Source organism: Eumetopias jubatus, unplaced genomic scaffold, assembly GCF_037043125.1.
Source record: "Eumetopias jubatus isolate StellerSeaLion01/CBP00866 unplaced genomic scaffold, mEumJub1_p1.0 scaffold_5, whole genome shotgun sequence".
Lineage (NCBI taxonomy): Eukaryota > Metazoa > Chordata > Mammalia > Carnivora > Otariidae > Eumetopias > Eumetopias jubatus.
Window position 1 is genome coordinate 43,587,203 of NW_028274811.1, and position 15,879 is coordinate 43,603,081.

At 43.0% G+C, this 15,879-nt stretch overlaps 1 protein-coding gene across 1 annotated transcript; it reads right to left on the reverse strand.

Moving 5' to 3' along the window:
• Positions 1–1,813: 1,813 nt before the first annotated feature.
• PLK2 (polo like kinase 2) lies at positions 1,814–7,649 on the reverse strand. Its single transcript, XM_028119071.2, has 14 exons — positions 7,294–7,649; positions 6,614–6,721; positions 6,353–6,469; positions 6,019–6,148; positions 5,696–5,783; positions 5,203–5,298; positions 4,897–5,095; positions 4,657–4,804; positions 4,212–4,309; positions 3,766–3,895; positions 3,283–3,523; positions 3,031–3,160; positions 2,656–2,766; positions 1,814–2,521 (listed from the first exon to the last, which is right to left on the reverse strand). Exons 1-14 carry the CDS (start codon positions 7,561–7,563, stop codon positions 2,330–2,332), a joined length of 2,058 nt encoding a protein of 685 aa, XP_027974872.1. The 5' UTR covers positions 7,564–7,649; the 3' UTR covers positions 1,814–2,329.
• Between the last annotated feature and the right edge of the window lie 8,230 nt (positions 7,650–15,879).

Sequence of the window (15,879 nt, forward strand, 5' to 3'; positions counted from 1 at the left end):
TTGCCTATGCCCCTAGAATGCATTTTGTAAAACTAAAATAGTAGGTCACTTTCTTCCTTAAGATCTTTCAGTAACTACACACAGCCTTCAATGCAGCCTAAATGCCTTGGCATGATATAGCAGGACACATCACATCTGTTTCTTCCAGCCTTTACCTGTGATGCTTCAGACCCACACACGCACTCCTGCAAACTCTCTTGACATCTATCTGCATGTTATTTCCACTGCTTAGAACGTCCTTCCCTGTCTCACATTTCTGTTTAACTCCCATTCATTTTTCCAAACCCAAAAAGAAGGAATCTTCTTCTCTGGAATCTATTCTCTAAGTCCACCCCATGCCTGGGGCTCCTTCCTTAGGATTCCTGTTCTTGGTTCCCACAACACCCAGTACATACCTTTATCATAATATCACGGCACACTTATCAGATTAATAGGTAAATGCACCGTCTCCTCCACTCTGCTGGGACTTCCTTGAGGGCAGGGTGAGGCTCGGGTTCATTCTACATCTCCAGTGCTGGGCCCCGGATCTGCACACAGTAGATCCTCAAGAGTGAATAGGTATATATTTTATGAAAATGTGAAGTAACTTACACTGTGAAACTCACAAGGAAAGACCATTTCTTACTATTTTTTTCTCTGCTCCTAAGAATAGAAACAGATCCTACTTTTGCACAGCCGGCTTCAGTGTAATTATCTGGTATTCTTTTGCTATTACTATAAGCCATTTAACCAAGACTGAAGTTGTGTACGTGGCCAGAGATCCCCAGCCAGTGGAGTTGTTCTAGGACCTATGAACTATCCCTAACGAATTCCCCAGATGTCACTTTTATTTACAAAGTAGAACAGGTACAGTGTTTGTAAGAATTTTAGAAAAATGTGAAAGTACCACCCCCATTTCTACACTACTACGGATTCCAGTGTCCACAGAGCCTAATAGATGAGAGTACTGCTTTTCACAGGACAGTATTTTCCTTAGTGGGATTACAGTTAGACAAGTAAGTATTTGCATCTCATACAGGTCACTGGAAATTCAGAATAACAGAATGAGCAGCTTTTTACACCCGCCCAAGAGTAGATCCCACTGAAAGAGAAAACATTCTCAGATTGGCCTCTTGGAGAATTTGATAGTATAAACGATGGGCTGAAACCGTAGGTTGATTCCCTTACTATCCCTCATCCACCATGCACCGACCAGAAGGAAAGTAAAATGACTTATTTATGAAGTACCTCCCAGTACTGGAATGGTGTACTAGTAGTGCCAACGGCACTGGAAGCGTTTAGGCAGGTTTAAGCTGAGTAATACATTTAGGTGGCGCAAGTATTATAAAGCGTAGAGTTTTGCCCATATTAAGATAAGCTTCCTGTACCTATTGACACATAACAGAGGTCTGTTTACACAGGATGACTCTGGCTTTCAGCTCCAAGCTAAATGAGTTTTAAGGAAACACTCCAGAGAGAAATTGGCTGTGGATTTAGTAGGAGGGCCAGATTTGGGTTGTAACAGGAATAGTATTTTTGTTATAATCTTCTCTTCTCAAGCTAGATCTACCCAGAAAATGTTAGATTGTACTTCAGGTGTTAAGAATTTACTTCCTACAAACAAAAAATCAAAGATCTAACTTTCTAGAATGCTTCTAAACTCGATGTCACCCCAAAGAGTGCCAAGAGTCCGTGATCAAAGAATGTTGCGATGCGGTGACGCACCATACCAAAGACAGAAGACCGCTGTTTCTGCTTTTTCATACTCTTTATTGCCAACAGTTTAAAATGGTCAACATAAAAAAAAGAAACATTTTGATAATAAATACTGCTCTTTGGGCTGTAATAAATAAAAAGTTTATTAACAAGGAATGCACTTTTCCAGCCACAAGTGTCTTCAAAAATTAACAACAACAAAAAAAATTATATATGGCCATAGTTCACAGTTGAGTAGCCAAAAGCTGCTCCGAGGACAGCCTTTAAACAACACGGGAGCTTCCTCCCTCTTCCCTCCCCTTTGGGAAGTATATTCACAGTTCCAAGTCCTCTGTCTGAAATGCTCTCAACAGAGAGAAGAGTCAATGCACCTTTCTGCAAAATTGTCTGAAAAACCTTTTAAAACAGGTACGTCAAGGAAAACTGCATTCTGGTTCACTTTCAGATTCTCCAGCATTCAGAACTGGATGCCTCAGCCTGGTCTGGTTCTGCCTAGTCCTGCAGGCCCTCACGGAATTGTTCTCGTACCACCACCTGTCTATCCTCTTCAACATGCTGTAGACCATCCGACTGGCTTCCCTGTAGATCTCACAGTGGAAAAGAGGAGTCCCATAGGGTCCATTCAAGAAGTCTTCTAGTTACATCTCTGTAAGAGCATGTTCAGAGCATATTCCATTCGATGTTTTAATTCTAACGAACAGCCAGACATCAGCAGAGTTGTCAGTCTGAACGTTGTAGATATCCTGTCCTCATTGATGTAGGTGAGCAGATATTCTTCATTTTGGCTACAGATGATTATTTTCGTATGATCATGGTAGAAATTCACCTTTCAAAAGGAGACATAGATATTAGACATCTCCAAATATTCAAGAATTAGACAAGTGTGTCCAATAATTAAGTGGCTAGATAAAAATCACTTTTTGTGACCTAAATACACACATTTCTGAAAGGCTGACTTACCTGAAAGGTGCCATCATTAAAGAGCATCATTAAGGCTTTATCAGATTTCAGCCACTGAAGGAGGTAGAGCCGAGGTCTTCGAATATCGGTAACACTAGGCAGATCTCCACCCTAGAAGAAATTGGGAGAGTAAAGTGCCCATAAAAATTTTGCAGTTTCTAAGTCTTCTAGGCACATGCCTGTCCAACCTGAGCAGGCATCAGAATGGCCTGGAGATTCCTGGTCCCACCTCCCAGAGATTCTGACTCAGTAGAGCTAGCATAGGACATGAGCCATCTGCACCTCTGACAAGCTTTGGAGCTGTGCAGATGCTACTTGTCTGTGGACTACACTTCAGATATCACTGCTCACAAGCCACATCCAGGAGGTACTTACATCCATGAGGTTCTCCTCCATGTAATGAGAGAAGTATTTGAGCACCGTCACTTGACTAATGAATTGTTCGGGGGCATCTGTTGCTTGGAAAACAGAGCATTGGCCAAGCTCTGCATAATAGTGAACTGTTCTGAAAAACAGGAACCATAGGGATAGAAGAGAAACAAAACAGAAGCAGTTAGTCACTGTTTTTAGATTTCATTAGTGCAAGACTAAAGAAGTGACAGGACTTCATTAACTGGATACACTTACTTTTTGTCTGGAAGGAGGCTCATGTGAGCACCATTGTTGAAAAGGACACCTACAGTGTGGTCAGAGAGCTGGTACCCAAAGCCGTATTTGTTGGAGTAATCGACCCATTTGGTGACCCACTGAAAGGAAGTGCTCAGCTGCTCTTTGGGAATGCAGTCAGCTTCTGGCATGTTTTCTAGACATCCTCGAAGGACTCTTGCAACTGTGTCCGCAACACTGCCCATGGTACTGTCCTCAAGGCCTGAAAAGTCGGGGAAAATTATAAAATAATTAACAATAAGACCTTAGGCTTTGGTGGCTGCTAACTTTCCCTCCACGACTTCAAAGGACAGGAGTCTCAAAACTGTTCTTTGCCTTTTTCCAAGTCCTCTGATTTTGCCTCTTCTATGTTAAATTGGGCCACAAAACAAATGGACTCCAGTTACTTAGTATTAAGCACTGGCATTTGTAGCTTCATGTAAAATGCCACTGACAGCTACTTACATTCACTGCTACTGCTGCAGCTGCCAAGAGTCCCTCGGACTATCATGCGAATAGCATCTCCAATCTGCTGCTTATTTTCTACTGCAGGTGTTCCAGATCGGACGACTGTAGTGGTAGGTGGCTGGAGCTCCTAGAAAAGACAAAGAGTTAGACAATGAGTCAAGCATCTACAGTCCATTTAAGGTTGAGAATTCTAGGTTAGGGTGAGATTGTGGTAATTGCTGGGAAAGCTGATCAAAAAGTAATGGGCACAAAAGGTGTTTCAGTGACTCAAGTACATGCATTGTTAAACTGAAAAACCAAATCTTTCCTTTTAAACGACTGGAAGGAAAGCTTTAAGTAAATACAACATATCTGAATCGTGATAATCATAATCCATGTGATAATTAGCAAAGAGCAGAAATGATATAAAGTGTTTATATCTATTTTATTCTTTTCCAGCATACCTCATCTGTCCTGTGTTTGCTGGGTTGTTGAGTTATTGAAGTCTTTTTCAAATCATGCCTAAGCTTGTAAATTTCTTCATCTTCTTTAGACACTCTATCTGTAAATCAAAGACAAGAATTATGAGCATTAGCCTATGCTAAGAAGGTAGAAACAGAGTTAGCCACATTTCCTCCTTTTGTAATAATAATCAGCTTATGAGCACCCAAGGCAAAACCAGCATTTTATCATTAGCATCAGCTGCAATTATGCAAGAAGCACACTTTAATGTGTACGGGGAAAAAAGCTATCCAGCACATTTTGCAGTGCAGATTTATCATGCTATAAAAAGTTCAATGGTATTCAAACATACCGGCTGTTATGTTAACATAAAAAACATTCTTTTAACTAACTTATCAAATTTAAATAGAATACTGGATACAAAAAAGCAAAAGTCTTATAACTTACTATGTGTGTCAATATATCTTGCTTTGTCTTTTTTGCCACCAAAAAGAGCGGCAGCTGCTTTCTTAAAGAAATTCTTAGCCGGGCTTGACAAGTGGAAGTCTGGAACTGTATGACAACAGCTAGAAGAGAGTCTGTCTGGGGTGAAGCCCTGCAGAGTGTCAGAAAAGACTTTCAGTAACCAGTTGGTTGAATAACTGTGATCAATAGCACATAATAAAAAGACACAAGAAACGTGCCAACCTGCAAAAAAAATTCATGTCGAATGATGTCATCCAAACTGGGACGATCCTCTGGATTCTTGGACAACATGCTAGCTATTAAGTGCTTAGCAGGAGCCAGCAATGAAGATGGCATTGTATACCTTGCTTCTCTTATGCACCTGTATGTTTCTTTCAGATTTGTCGTTTCAAAGGGGGGTCTTCCTAGTAACATTGTATACCTGTGTGCAAGAGAACACTTCTTTAGGAATGGTCATAAAGCAGCTCTTTTGATTGTTAAATTCTAAATACAAATTTGCTTTTTGATCATTTTGGTGCATTTACTTACATTACACAACCTAAGGCCCAAATGTCTGATTCACAGCCATGTCCTTGCTTGTTGAGGACTTCAGGAGAGAGATAATTTGGGGTACCACATATTGTTCTGGAAAAACAAAATATGAAGATCTCATTAAGAACTGTCCTACTGTTTACACTTAGTTCTCTAGATAAAACCTTAAAAGTACTGTATTGAATTCCTATTTAGAAATATTTGACTTTTAATTTTTGGCATCTCAACAATTAACATTTGACTAAGTGACTTAATTTTTTTAATACATGTGTAATTTTTTTCAGGTACACGACATAAGGTACTCCAGGTACAAGGCATAAGGTACTCTACCTAGTTCATAGTGGGCACCTACTGTTTCCATAAATTAACATTATTGTGATTTGTGGTTGTTAGCATCAATTGACCCTCTCCAAAACATTAACTGGAAAAAAAATAAGGGCATATTTGATCGCCATAAAATCCTATTAGGATGTATCTTTCTGACTCTCACCTCCTTCTGTGTTCCAAGGGTTCCAGCCTGGCGGCCAAACCGAAGTCCCCGACTTTTAATTCCATGGCTTCATTAATAAAAAAGTTCCCTGGATGATAAACAAAACAAAACCTGAATACCCTTGAAAAGATGTTCTAACCAAATACACACACATCCTCTTTGGAGGCAGGCAGTCAGGTGTTTACTATTAAAGTCACCGATTCAAAAAGCAGATTACATAGGCTAGATCCCAATTAAGAACATTAATACATAACAAGGGAGACAGAGAAGAAAAGAACACCTCTCTCTAAGGCAAAAGCCAGGGTTTGGAATAAAGGGCTTACCTAGTTTGAGATCTCTGTGTAAGATTTCTTGTTCATGAAGGTACTTTAGTCCAGACACAATCTGCCTGAGGTAGTATCGGACTTCTGGCTCTGTCAACACCTTCCTTGCTTTCAAGATATGAGCCATGGACTAGGAAGAGGAGAAGGGAAAAAGAGAATGTCTCAAACAAAGTTATCAAAATCAGTAGTTTCCTTTTGCAGGTTGAGTGATGAAAGTTAACAATGCAATATAATAATTGCCACCACAGCTAAAATAAAATAAAATAAAATGCAATTTGAATCCCACTTCAGTTTGGGGGGAAGTAAATGGACTCGAACAGGAGTTAAAGCTTACCCTTCTACTGCAATATTCCAGGAGAATGTAAATGTTTTCTTTGTCCTCAAAGTAGTGGTAAAACTGCACTACATGCTTATGATGAAGGATTCTGTGAAGCTCTATTTCTTTGTCAATCTGAAAGAAAAAGCAAGACAAGGCTGATGAGCCTTCTGTCACCTTCTGTAAGCCAGTTGCTTACACATGCAGAAGACATTTTCTTAACAGGGAAGGGCCATCCCTGCACACAAAGAAAATACTTTACTCAACAGTCATACACACCTTTTCCCTTTGATGAGGTTTAGCTACTCTGCTGTGAGGAATAATTTTTGCAGCATAGACTTTGTTGTTTGTCAAATCTGTCATCTCGTAACATTTGGCAAAGCCACCCTGAAACAAAGCCGAGACAGCATTGAGTGTGGCAGAAAAATGGACAGCAAATATTTATAAAAATATTTAAAAAATTAGAAAGAAGCAAAATTACGGGGAAGTAAGGCTGGACAGACGTATGCTCTGTACTTTTTTAAAAAGCTCCTTCGCGAAAGGAAAAGCTTTCCTGAAAACAGTAAAACAGTTCTCCTTCTCCCTTTACAAAGAGGAGCTTTATGGAGGGGGCTGGGATCAGGGAGATGAAAAATAATGTCTGAAAAGACCTGTCAGGAAAATTCCCTAGGGAGCAGGTGGAGGAAGCTAGGGGCTGGAGTTAGAAAGCCCTCGCTTCTGGCCTCAAGATCAATTTCTCTGGGCTGCGGGAGGCACTCAGAGCCCAGGCTAAGGATGTAAAGCCGATCGGGGCGCTGTCAGCGCACAAAAGCCAGAGCAGGGCAGGTGAACACCCAAGTCCCGCCGGGATCGGAGGCCCCTGAGAAGCCAAGACGCTGGGACTCAGGGTCCAGCCGGCTCGGGGGCTGCCCGGGCAGACCTCCCTCCCGTCCGGCAGCCGGGCGCCCGCCGCTCGTCACCTTTCCCAGCACTTTGCCCCGGCAGTAGCGCTTCCCCGTCGTGGGGTCCACGATAATCCGCGAGATCTCGGCCCCCGAGTGCGAGTGGTGGTGATGGTGGTGCGGGGCCGCCGGCTGCCCCTGTGCCTGGGGCTGCGGCGGCTGCGGCTCCTCGGGGGGCTGCTGCGGCCGCTTCTTCTTAGAGTCCCCGCCACAAGCCTTGCCCAGCGCCTGCTCGCACATCTTGGTGCTGGCGGCCGGCTGGTAGGTGATAGTCCGCAAGAGCTCCATCGTCGCCTCACCGCCCGGCACTGCCTGCTGCCACCTCCGAGGCGCGGACACACGTCCGAGCTGGCCCTTGCCCTCGAGCCCCCGCCTCCACCAGCAACCCGCCCCAGACGACCGCGTCCACTTGTGAGAGTGCGAAAGCCCGGCCAAGTCTTATATACGGGCCAAGAAGAGGGGCGGAGAATCGAAACGGGATGCGACGTCACAGGCGACGCCCCGCCCACCGGAGCGTGTGAGGCCCGTCGCGAGGTCGGTACTGCCCGGCGGCGTCCGGCTTGCGAGCGGCGTGCAGGCAGGGACCGGCCGGCCTCGGGGAGGGCTCGCCGCAACGGGCAGACCGGCAAAGGCGTCGGGTCGTCCCGGGACCGCGACCACGCTCTTCGAATGCTCCGAGGTTCTGGGTTTGAAATGGAAATCCGAAGGCTGGCGCCCGGCCCTACCCCCTCCCTCAACTCCGCCCTCGCCCCGCCCCACTCGCCGGGTGTCCCCGCGGTGAGGTGTGCGAGCCCAGGCGGGCGCTCGGCTAACGCGGGTCCCCTCCCCCGCACAGTCCTTCCTGACCGCCCCGCAACCTGACGCCGCCAGTCAGGTGTGACTGTCCAGAGTACACTGCACAGGCACCTGAGGCCTCACTCGGGCCGTCTGGAGGGCCTCGGTGCTGCCGCCCGGCGGCCCCGCCTCCACCCAGCCCTGCTTCCCCGCGTTTTTACCCCACCAGCTCGTGTCTAGTGGGGGGCTCCGGGGTGGCCCTGCCAGTGAAAGGCAAGGGTTCGCAGAGCTCACCGCCACTTCTGAGTTAGGCGGACCCAGGCCCGGGCCTGACTGTAGCCGAGTCCGCTTAGGCCTGTTTGGCCTCTGTCCATCACCCTAGAGCGGGCCTTTGTAGGAGCTCAGGCCCTTAACCTTGGAGAGGGAGCCCGGGCCCTGGCGAAGTCATTCCCCTTCAGGTTGCTCTAGGACTGGGGAGCAAGGGCGTCCTCTCGTGGGTTGTTCCAGAAGTGCAGGCACTGGTCTGAGTGGGCCCCGGTTGACGACGACTCGGGCCTTCTTTGACAGTAAGTGGTGTTGAAAGCGCTCCTGGTGCTAATCATGGTTTACAGTCAAAGTCATCTCTCACTTCTCATTCGCAAGGGGTTATGCACAATGCGTCCTTTAATGGCTCAGGAAGTCACGTGGCTGCCCTGGTGCTGGGGGAGGGAATGCAAGGCCTTCTCCCCTGCAGGGGCCTTGGTAGGATGAAGGGAGGAACAGAGGCCAATGAGCTACAGCAGGGCTTAGGTCCTAGCCCCAGATTTCACTCTTCACTTTGGCTGACCTAGGAACACCTCTTCATCTTGCTCTAGTGGCTACAGTGTAACATTTCTTGAGCACTTAGGTGCAAGGCACCGTGTATAGTGTTTTGAAAGGCCTTCCTTCTGTCATCCTACAACAATTCTGGCTGGGAAATATTGCTGTTGCCATTTTACAGATGAGGAAACTGGGGTTTAGTGAACTGTTCTACGTGTATGTTAGTAGACCATCCCAGGTATGTTACTGAGCAGTAGACACATCTTTTTGTCTAAGTTAACAAGATGTGGTAAACCATTTTTTGATACTAAATGCCAATGCTAGTTACATTACCGGAATAAATGAACCCCTGGAAGGTGCACAGGAAAAGGGTTTCCTCCAGTCCACTCTCAAGTCTAGGTATGCACGGTGTCAATGAAACAAGCATTTTCAGGGACGTTCGGCGTCAAACACTTCGACCTAATGGAGGAAGGAGGCTTCACCGGCATTACTGAGTAGAAAGGGAAAGCCTTTTTGAGTCTTTCAACAGGTCAGGGCAAGCACAGGCATGTTTCTCCTAAGTGAAAGTAGACTTTACTCCCAAGATGATCAGGGCCGGAAGGAGGGTAGGAGGGGTTGGGGTGGAAATGAAGATTTACATTATCCTACCCTTTTAATAACCCTAGGCGTGACCTTTGCTCCCCAGATGGAGGCAAACCTATTCATTAGCACGGAGCAGGCTCGCTGGTGAGGAAAGACCACCTTAACTTCCAGAGCTCATTTTATACCACACCTTTACTTTACTGATTGATAATGAACTCTTTCTCTCTATTTGTTTATGGCCTTCTGAGAGAAAAGGACGGTGAAGCACAGATGGTCAGGATATTTTTCATTATTATTTCCGTTCTTTGGTTACCATATACCATTGTCTATATTTTTGCCAAATGTACTTCAGCGCTCGGTAGACTATCGAACACTCCATATGAAATTCAGGTCTACCCTCCAAAACGTTGCGGGATTGATTTACTAAAAGAGGAACACTGAACGTGTGTTCGGAGATCCTCGGGCCAACTGTGGAAATCGGATTTTTCGGTTTGTGGTGCCATCCCGTGGACAGAGCCAGGATTGCAGGGTATGGAACCCAAAAGGAAGGAAGTGTACTTTCCCGTGGAGATCGTTCTTTAATTACAAAATATTATTTCTCTGTAGTTCCATAGCTTTCATGCACACACAGTTAAAATCCCAGTATGATTTCTAGTGACACCTGGCAAGCTGATTCTAGACTTCCTAGGAAAGTGTAAGTGATCCAAAATAGCAAAGTCCCTTTAAAGAAGAAGGTGGAAGGCCTTTCTCTACCAGCTGTCAGGACTTAGAATGAAGCTGTAACAAGTAAGAAAGCACAGCCCTCTCACAGGGCTCAGTGGAAGAAATAGAATAAAGTGTCTAGAAATAGGCCCACATTATATGGAACTTTGATATATGACCAAAGAGTCACGACAGATCAGTGAGGAGAGGAGGGACTGTTCAGTAAATTGAATTGGAACCCGTGGCTTATCCATATCAAAACAAAGTAAAATCCCCATCTCCCACTGGTTGAGTTTTCCAGGGCTGCCATAGCAAATTACCATGGACTGAGTGGCTTAAAGGACGGAATTTTTTCTCACATTTCTGGAGTCTAGAAGTCCAAGATCAAGGTTTCTCCTGAGACCTCTCTCCTTGGCTTGCAGACGGCTGCCTTCTGGCCGTGTCCTTACATGGTCGTTCCCCTGTGCACCAGTGTCCCTGGGGTCCCCTCTTATGCCCAAATTTCCTGTAATAAGGACGGGATTTAGACCGGATTAGGGGTTCACCCAGATGCCCTCCTTTAATCTTAATTAACCTCTTTCATGGCCCTGTCTCCAAATACAGTCACATTCTGAGGGACTGAGGGTTAGGGCTTTAATATAGGAATTCTGGGAGGATGTGGTTCAGCCCATCACACACACTATATACCAAAAGTGTACTCCAGATGGAGTAGGACTTAAATTCAAGAATAAAACAAAATAATAGTAGCAGGTATAAGCAACCAAGTTTCTGAGTATAGGGTAGGGAAAAAAAATTTTTTTTTTACTGAGATATTAGAGACTTTAATATCTAATTCTGAAAAGTCACTTAATGAATATAAAAAGTTAATTTTAGGATATAAAGTTAAACACTAAATATGTTAAATATCTTTTATCTATACTTATATCCAACAAACAAGATTTTCAAAATCATTAATAATCAGGAAAATGCAAATCAAGACTTTATGTTACATTCATTTTCACATACTGTCATTTTAAAAATGAGTAAAACTAGCAAATCCTGCCAGTAATCTTCTATGAAGGTTTAAATGTTTCTCAAAATATTTGTTCAAGACTTTTATTCATTCATCGGTCTGTTTCTCGACCTACTTACCTCCCCACCTATCTATTGTCTAGACATGGTAATAACAGTGTTTGAGAGCAACGTTCCCCACCCCGCTCATTGTGGCACAAAGGGCAAGTGTTAAGTTACTGCAGTGGACTTGGATCTCCCTCTACTGGTAAAACAGGATAATGCCGCTCAATGCTGTAAAGCTTTTCAGGTTGTTTCAAATGCAGTGGTCCCTTTAAGTCATATCCGCCAACTCACTGCAATGTGCAGCTTCAGCAGGAGGAGTAATCTCACTTTTGAATCTATCTTCAAGGGTGCAATTATTTTCTAAAATCAATTACTTAAAAATGTATAAATAACAAAATTATTAAGTAAAGGTAACACAAACAAAAACAAGCTTAGAAATGGAAAAACCTGTGTCAGTGACATCTCCAAAAAAAATTTTTTTGAACAAAATTTTCCTCTCTTCCCCTTTTGAATTCTTGCAGTTTGCTTATCCTCCACACATGTACTTCTGAATTTCCTTTTAGGACCATTTCTTGTGGCGCCTGGGTGGCTCAGTCGTTAAGCGTCTGCCTTCAGCTTAGGTCATGATCCCAGGGTCCTGGGATCAAGCCCCACATCAAGCCCCACATCGAGCCCCACATCGAGCCCCGCATCGGGCTCCCTGCTCTGTGGGAAACCTGCTTTTCCCTCTCCCACTCCCCCTGCGTGTGTTCCCTCTCTCACTCTGTCAAATAAATAAATAAAATATTTTTTATAAGAAGACCATTTCTTCAAATGTATGCTTGAAAAATTGTAATAGTGAAGACATTTTTCCTTGATGCTATCCAGACCTTTTGAGTAGATGAAGCTGCTGCCTCGGCCCCTCTGGCCAGCTCAGTAGTCCTCTAAGTTTTAGCAAGCACCTTTAGACCGTGCGATTGATGTACTAAACCTTTTTTATATATCTATAGATCATGCATTGTTTCCTGGATCAACTTGGAACCAAACCCTCTGGTACAGCACCCCCACTGGGGCACCAATACACAACCTCTGAGCACCTGACAGTCTGTAGCTGGTACCACTGAGTCTGCACGCCATCAGGAAGTGTTACACGGTGTTCCCCTTTCACTGATTAACTGCCCTCAAGTTCCATTAAAAATCTTTGGGCCTGGCAGAACCCTCAGAGTTGTGTTTTGGACAAGAGTCTGCCTTCTCTCCAGGTGGCTAGTCTCCTGAATAAAGCTCATATTCCTTCCCAATCACAACTTGTCTCTTGAAGATTGACTTTTCCAGAGACCGGCAGCCAGACTTGGGTTTTTGGGTAACACTGAGACTCTTGAAAGTGTTCATCATAAACTCCACAGCGAAATCCCATTTGGGACGCCTCAGTGGCTCGGTTGGTTAAGCGTCTGCCTTCTGCTCAGGTCATGATACAAGGGTCCCAGGTTTGAGCCCCAAGTCGGGAGCAGCAGGGAGCCGGCTTCTCCCTCTGCCTGCCGCTTCCCTTGCTTGTGCATGCACCCTCTCTCTCTGTCAAATAAATAAATAAATAAAATCTTTTAAAAAATTAATTTAAAAAAATCCCATTCAATTGGAATTTTATGTGTGAATCAACATTAACCCCTTTAAAACATGTAAAAACATAAACCCCTTTAAAAACATTTTCTTGTAAGGAACCCTCTTCTGTCATTCTATGTTAATACTGACATTTTATGAGATCCCATTTTACTATTTTTTCAGACCATTTGAAAAAACTGGTTACTTACTGTTCATTAACCTTGAAAAATTACTTTATGGGGAGATTTGTGGGCATTGCAAGTGGGAAATTAGAAGCCAGGAAAAAAAAATAATAAAAGCCAGGAGAAAGAAAGCTAGCGACATTTAGTTTTAGCTTCCCACCAAAGCCTTTAATGCAACACAAAGACACAAGTGAAGATTATTAGAGCTATTCCAAAACATGGCTCTCTTAGAACACAAGAAACAGTTAAAGTTATTAAGCTTCTAAATGTATTTGTCAAACTCAAGCCGCATAAACAAAGGGTATTTAGCACAAAGACAAAATGCACTCGATCTCTTTCCATGGAGGGGTATGAACCATTTCTACCCCAGTGACTCTGGGGCCTGCTGTAACTCCAGGCACATTTTCCCCTGGGGAGTTTCAGGGTCCTCACAAAGCAGGCACACAAATAGGAGTGAAAAGCTGTTCTGTGTTTCAAATACCCTACCTACTCTTGGGTGCTTTTTTTGCCCCGCCCAGTAAAGCCTCTTCCACAGGAGGCAGGAAGAGTTACAACTCAGGTTTATTACCATGCTTCAGGCACAAGCCCCTCTGGAACAGGCAGTTAGCGGAGGGTTTCACCTGATGTTTGCCTTACCCACCCAAGTATGACTTACACTCTTCCTCCCTCTCTCAAAACAGAGCTGCTTCCATGAACTAAAGGCCTTTTAAAGACATATTTATGCTCCACGAATTAGCTAAGAAATCTCTGGTAAGTTATTTTGAGACTTCTCCCGTCTAGAAACTGGAGATATTACAGACCACATAGGATTGTTGTGAGAATTAAATAGTCCATGTAAAATGCTTTGAAAGTGTTAGAATATATTGTGTTAAGTAAATATTAACTCTCAGGAAGTTCCTATGGCAATGACTCTATCAGTTTAGTGCTTCTCCTTTGTAACCCAGTAAATCATCTCAAAGGAAAATGGATCATAAAACCACAAACTTTGACTTAACTTTCAGTAAAACTGGGGAGAAGGACTTCAAGATATTCGTAAGATCCGTCAGAAACAGCCAGAGTCATTCAGAATTTCTATTTTAAAATTTATCTTAAATAACAATTGGATCACATAAAAATGCAAATCTAAATTTTTGAACATAGTGAACAAATGAGAAAACCTTCACCATGATGACTTAGGGTCTACACAGCTACTACAGTGGTTTTCGACTGCAACAATTTTGCCCCCGACCAGGGGACCTTGGCAATATCCAAAGACATTTCTGATTGTCACAGCTGGGGATGGGGATGTGAATGGTCTCTAGTAGACAGAGATGAGGGACGCTGCTAAACAACCCAGACGCATGAGAAAGCCCACCTACCACAAAGAAGTACCTGGCCCCAAATGTCAATAGCTCTGGGTTGGGAAACTCTGAACTAAAATACTGAGAGGCAAATTCATATTCTTAAATATTTATATCAATAATAAATGAAGAATGAAAATAAATCTATTTAAAAAGTAATAAAACAGAGTAACTGTTAACTAGCCCACACGCTCCCCTCTCCCTCAAAAATGGAGGTCAAAAGACAGAAAATCTGCTTAAACAAAATAACTACAGAGGAAATTCAAAGAATAATTGGAGACTTCTTTATTCCACATAAATAAGAAGGCTATTCTTCTAAGATCTGACCCCAGAAAAGTTCAGAAGTTTAAGCAGACCAATTTCTATAGAAGAAGTGTAGAAAACTGTCAAAGAACTGCCCCCTAAAAAGACATCAGTCCTAGATGGTTTCACAGGGCAATTCTGTGAAGCTATCAAAGTTGAAATAATTCCAATGCTATTTTTAGGCTGTTTCAGATCATAGGATATAAGCTGAGAATTTATTTTTATAAAGCAACCATAACATTGACATCAAGACCTGACAAAGATTACGCAAACAAACAAAAAAGTACAGATAATCTCATGAATATTTATGGGGATTTTATTTTATTTTTTTTAAAGATTTATTTATTTATTTGACAGAGAGACACACAGAGTGAGAGGAAACACAAGCAGGGGGAGTGGGAGAGGGAGAAGCAGACTTCCCGCTAAGCAGGGAGCCCAATGCGGGGCTCGATCCCAGGACCCCGAGACCATGACCTGAGCCGAAAGCAGATGCTTAATGACTGAGCCACCCAGGCGCCCCTATGGGAATATTAAAATAAGACATTAGGAAACAAAACCTAGCAACACGGTAGCAGAATATTACATCACGATGAAGTAGAGTTTATCCCACGAATGCAAGGATGCTTCCATACTGAGAAATCAATATCAATGAGCAATAAATGTAATGCAATATTAATGATTTATGTTAATAGACATCAAGAGAAAAATCATCATTTTCAGGCATTTCACAAAGTCAGCATCTATTTTTAATAAAAAGAATCAAATTAAAAATCAATAGATATTTATCGACAATGATAAAATACAACTCTCACTTCAAAAGCTAGCATCGTGCTTCATGGGGAAACACTAGAAGCTCTAGAATTCCAGGTAGGAAAGAGCAAGGATGCTCATCTTTACCACTATTACTACTCTACCAGGAGGATTGAACCTTGTAATTAAAGAAGAAAGATTACAGGTATTAAAATGGAAAGGAACTAAAATTATCACTTTCTACAAATGATGTGACTATATTCCTGGAAAATACTAGAAAATAAATTTAAAAAGAATCACTTATGAAGAGTAGGATTCAGTAGCAGGGTATAGAAATTGATACACAAAAATCAACAGCAGTCAGAAAATGAGATGGAAGAAAAGACTTTACAAAGCAACAATAATAAAAAGTTAACACAGCTGGGAACAAATAAGAAATGTGCAAGACCTGTATGAAGAAAACTCTTGAACAAATGGAAATTTGTACCATGTTCATGGAGAGGAAGATATATCTTAAATCTGTCAATTCTCCTTAGATTAAA

Coding starts and splice junctions, on each gene's coding strand:
- PLK2 (XM_028119071.2), bottom strand. CDS start 7,563: ATGGAGCTCTTGCGGACTATCACCTACCAGCCGGCCGCCAGCACCAAG. Junction 6,470..6,613: donor AACCTCATCAAAGGGAAAAG/GTGTGTATGACT, acceptor TTTTTCTTTCAG/ATTGACAAAGAAATAGAGCT. Junction 5,299..5,695: donor CCCTTGGAACACAGAAGGAG/GTGAGAGTCAGA, acceptor TTGTTTTTCCAG/AACAATATGTGGTACCCCAA.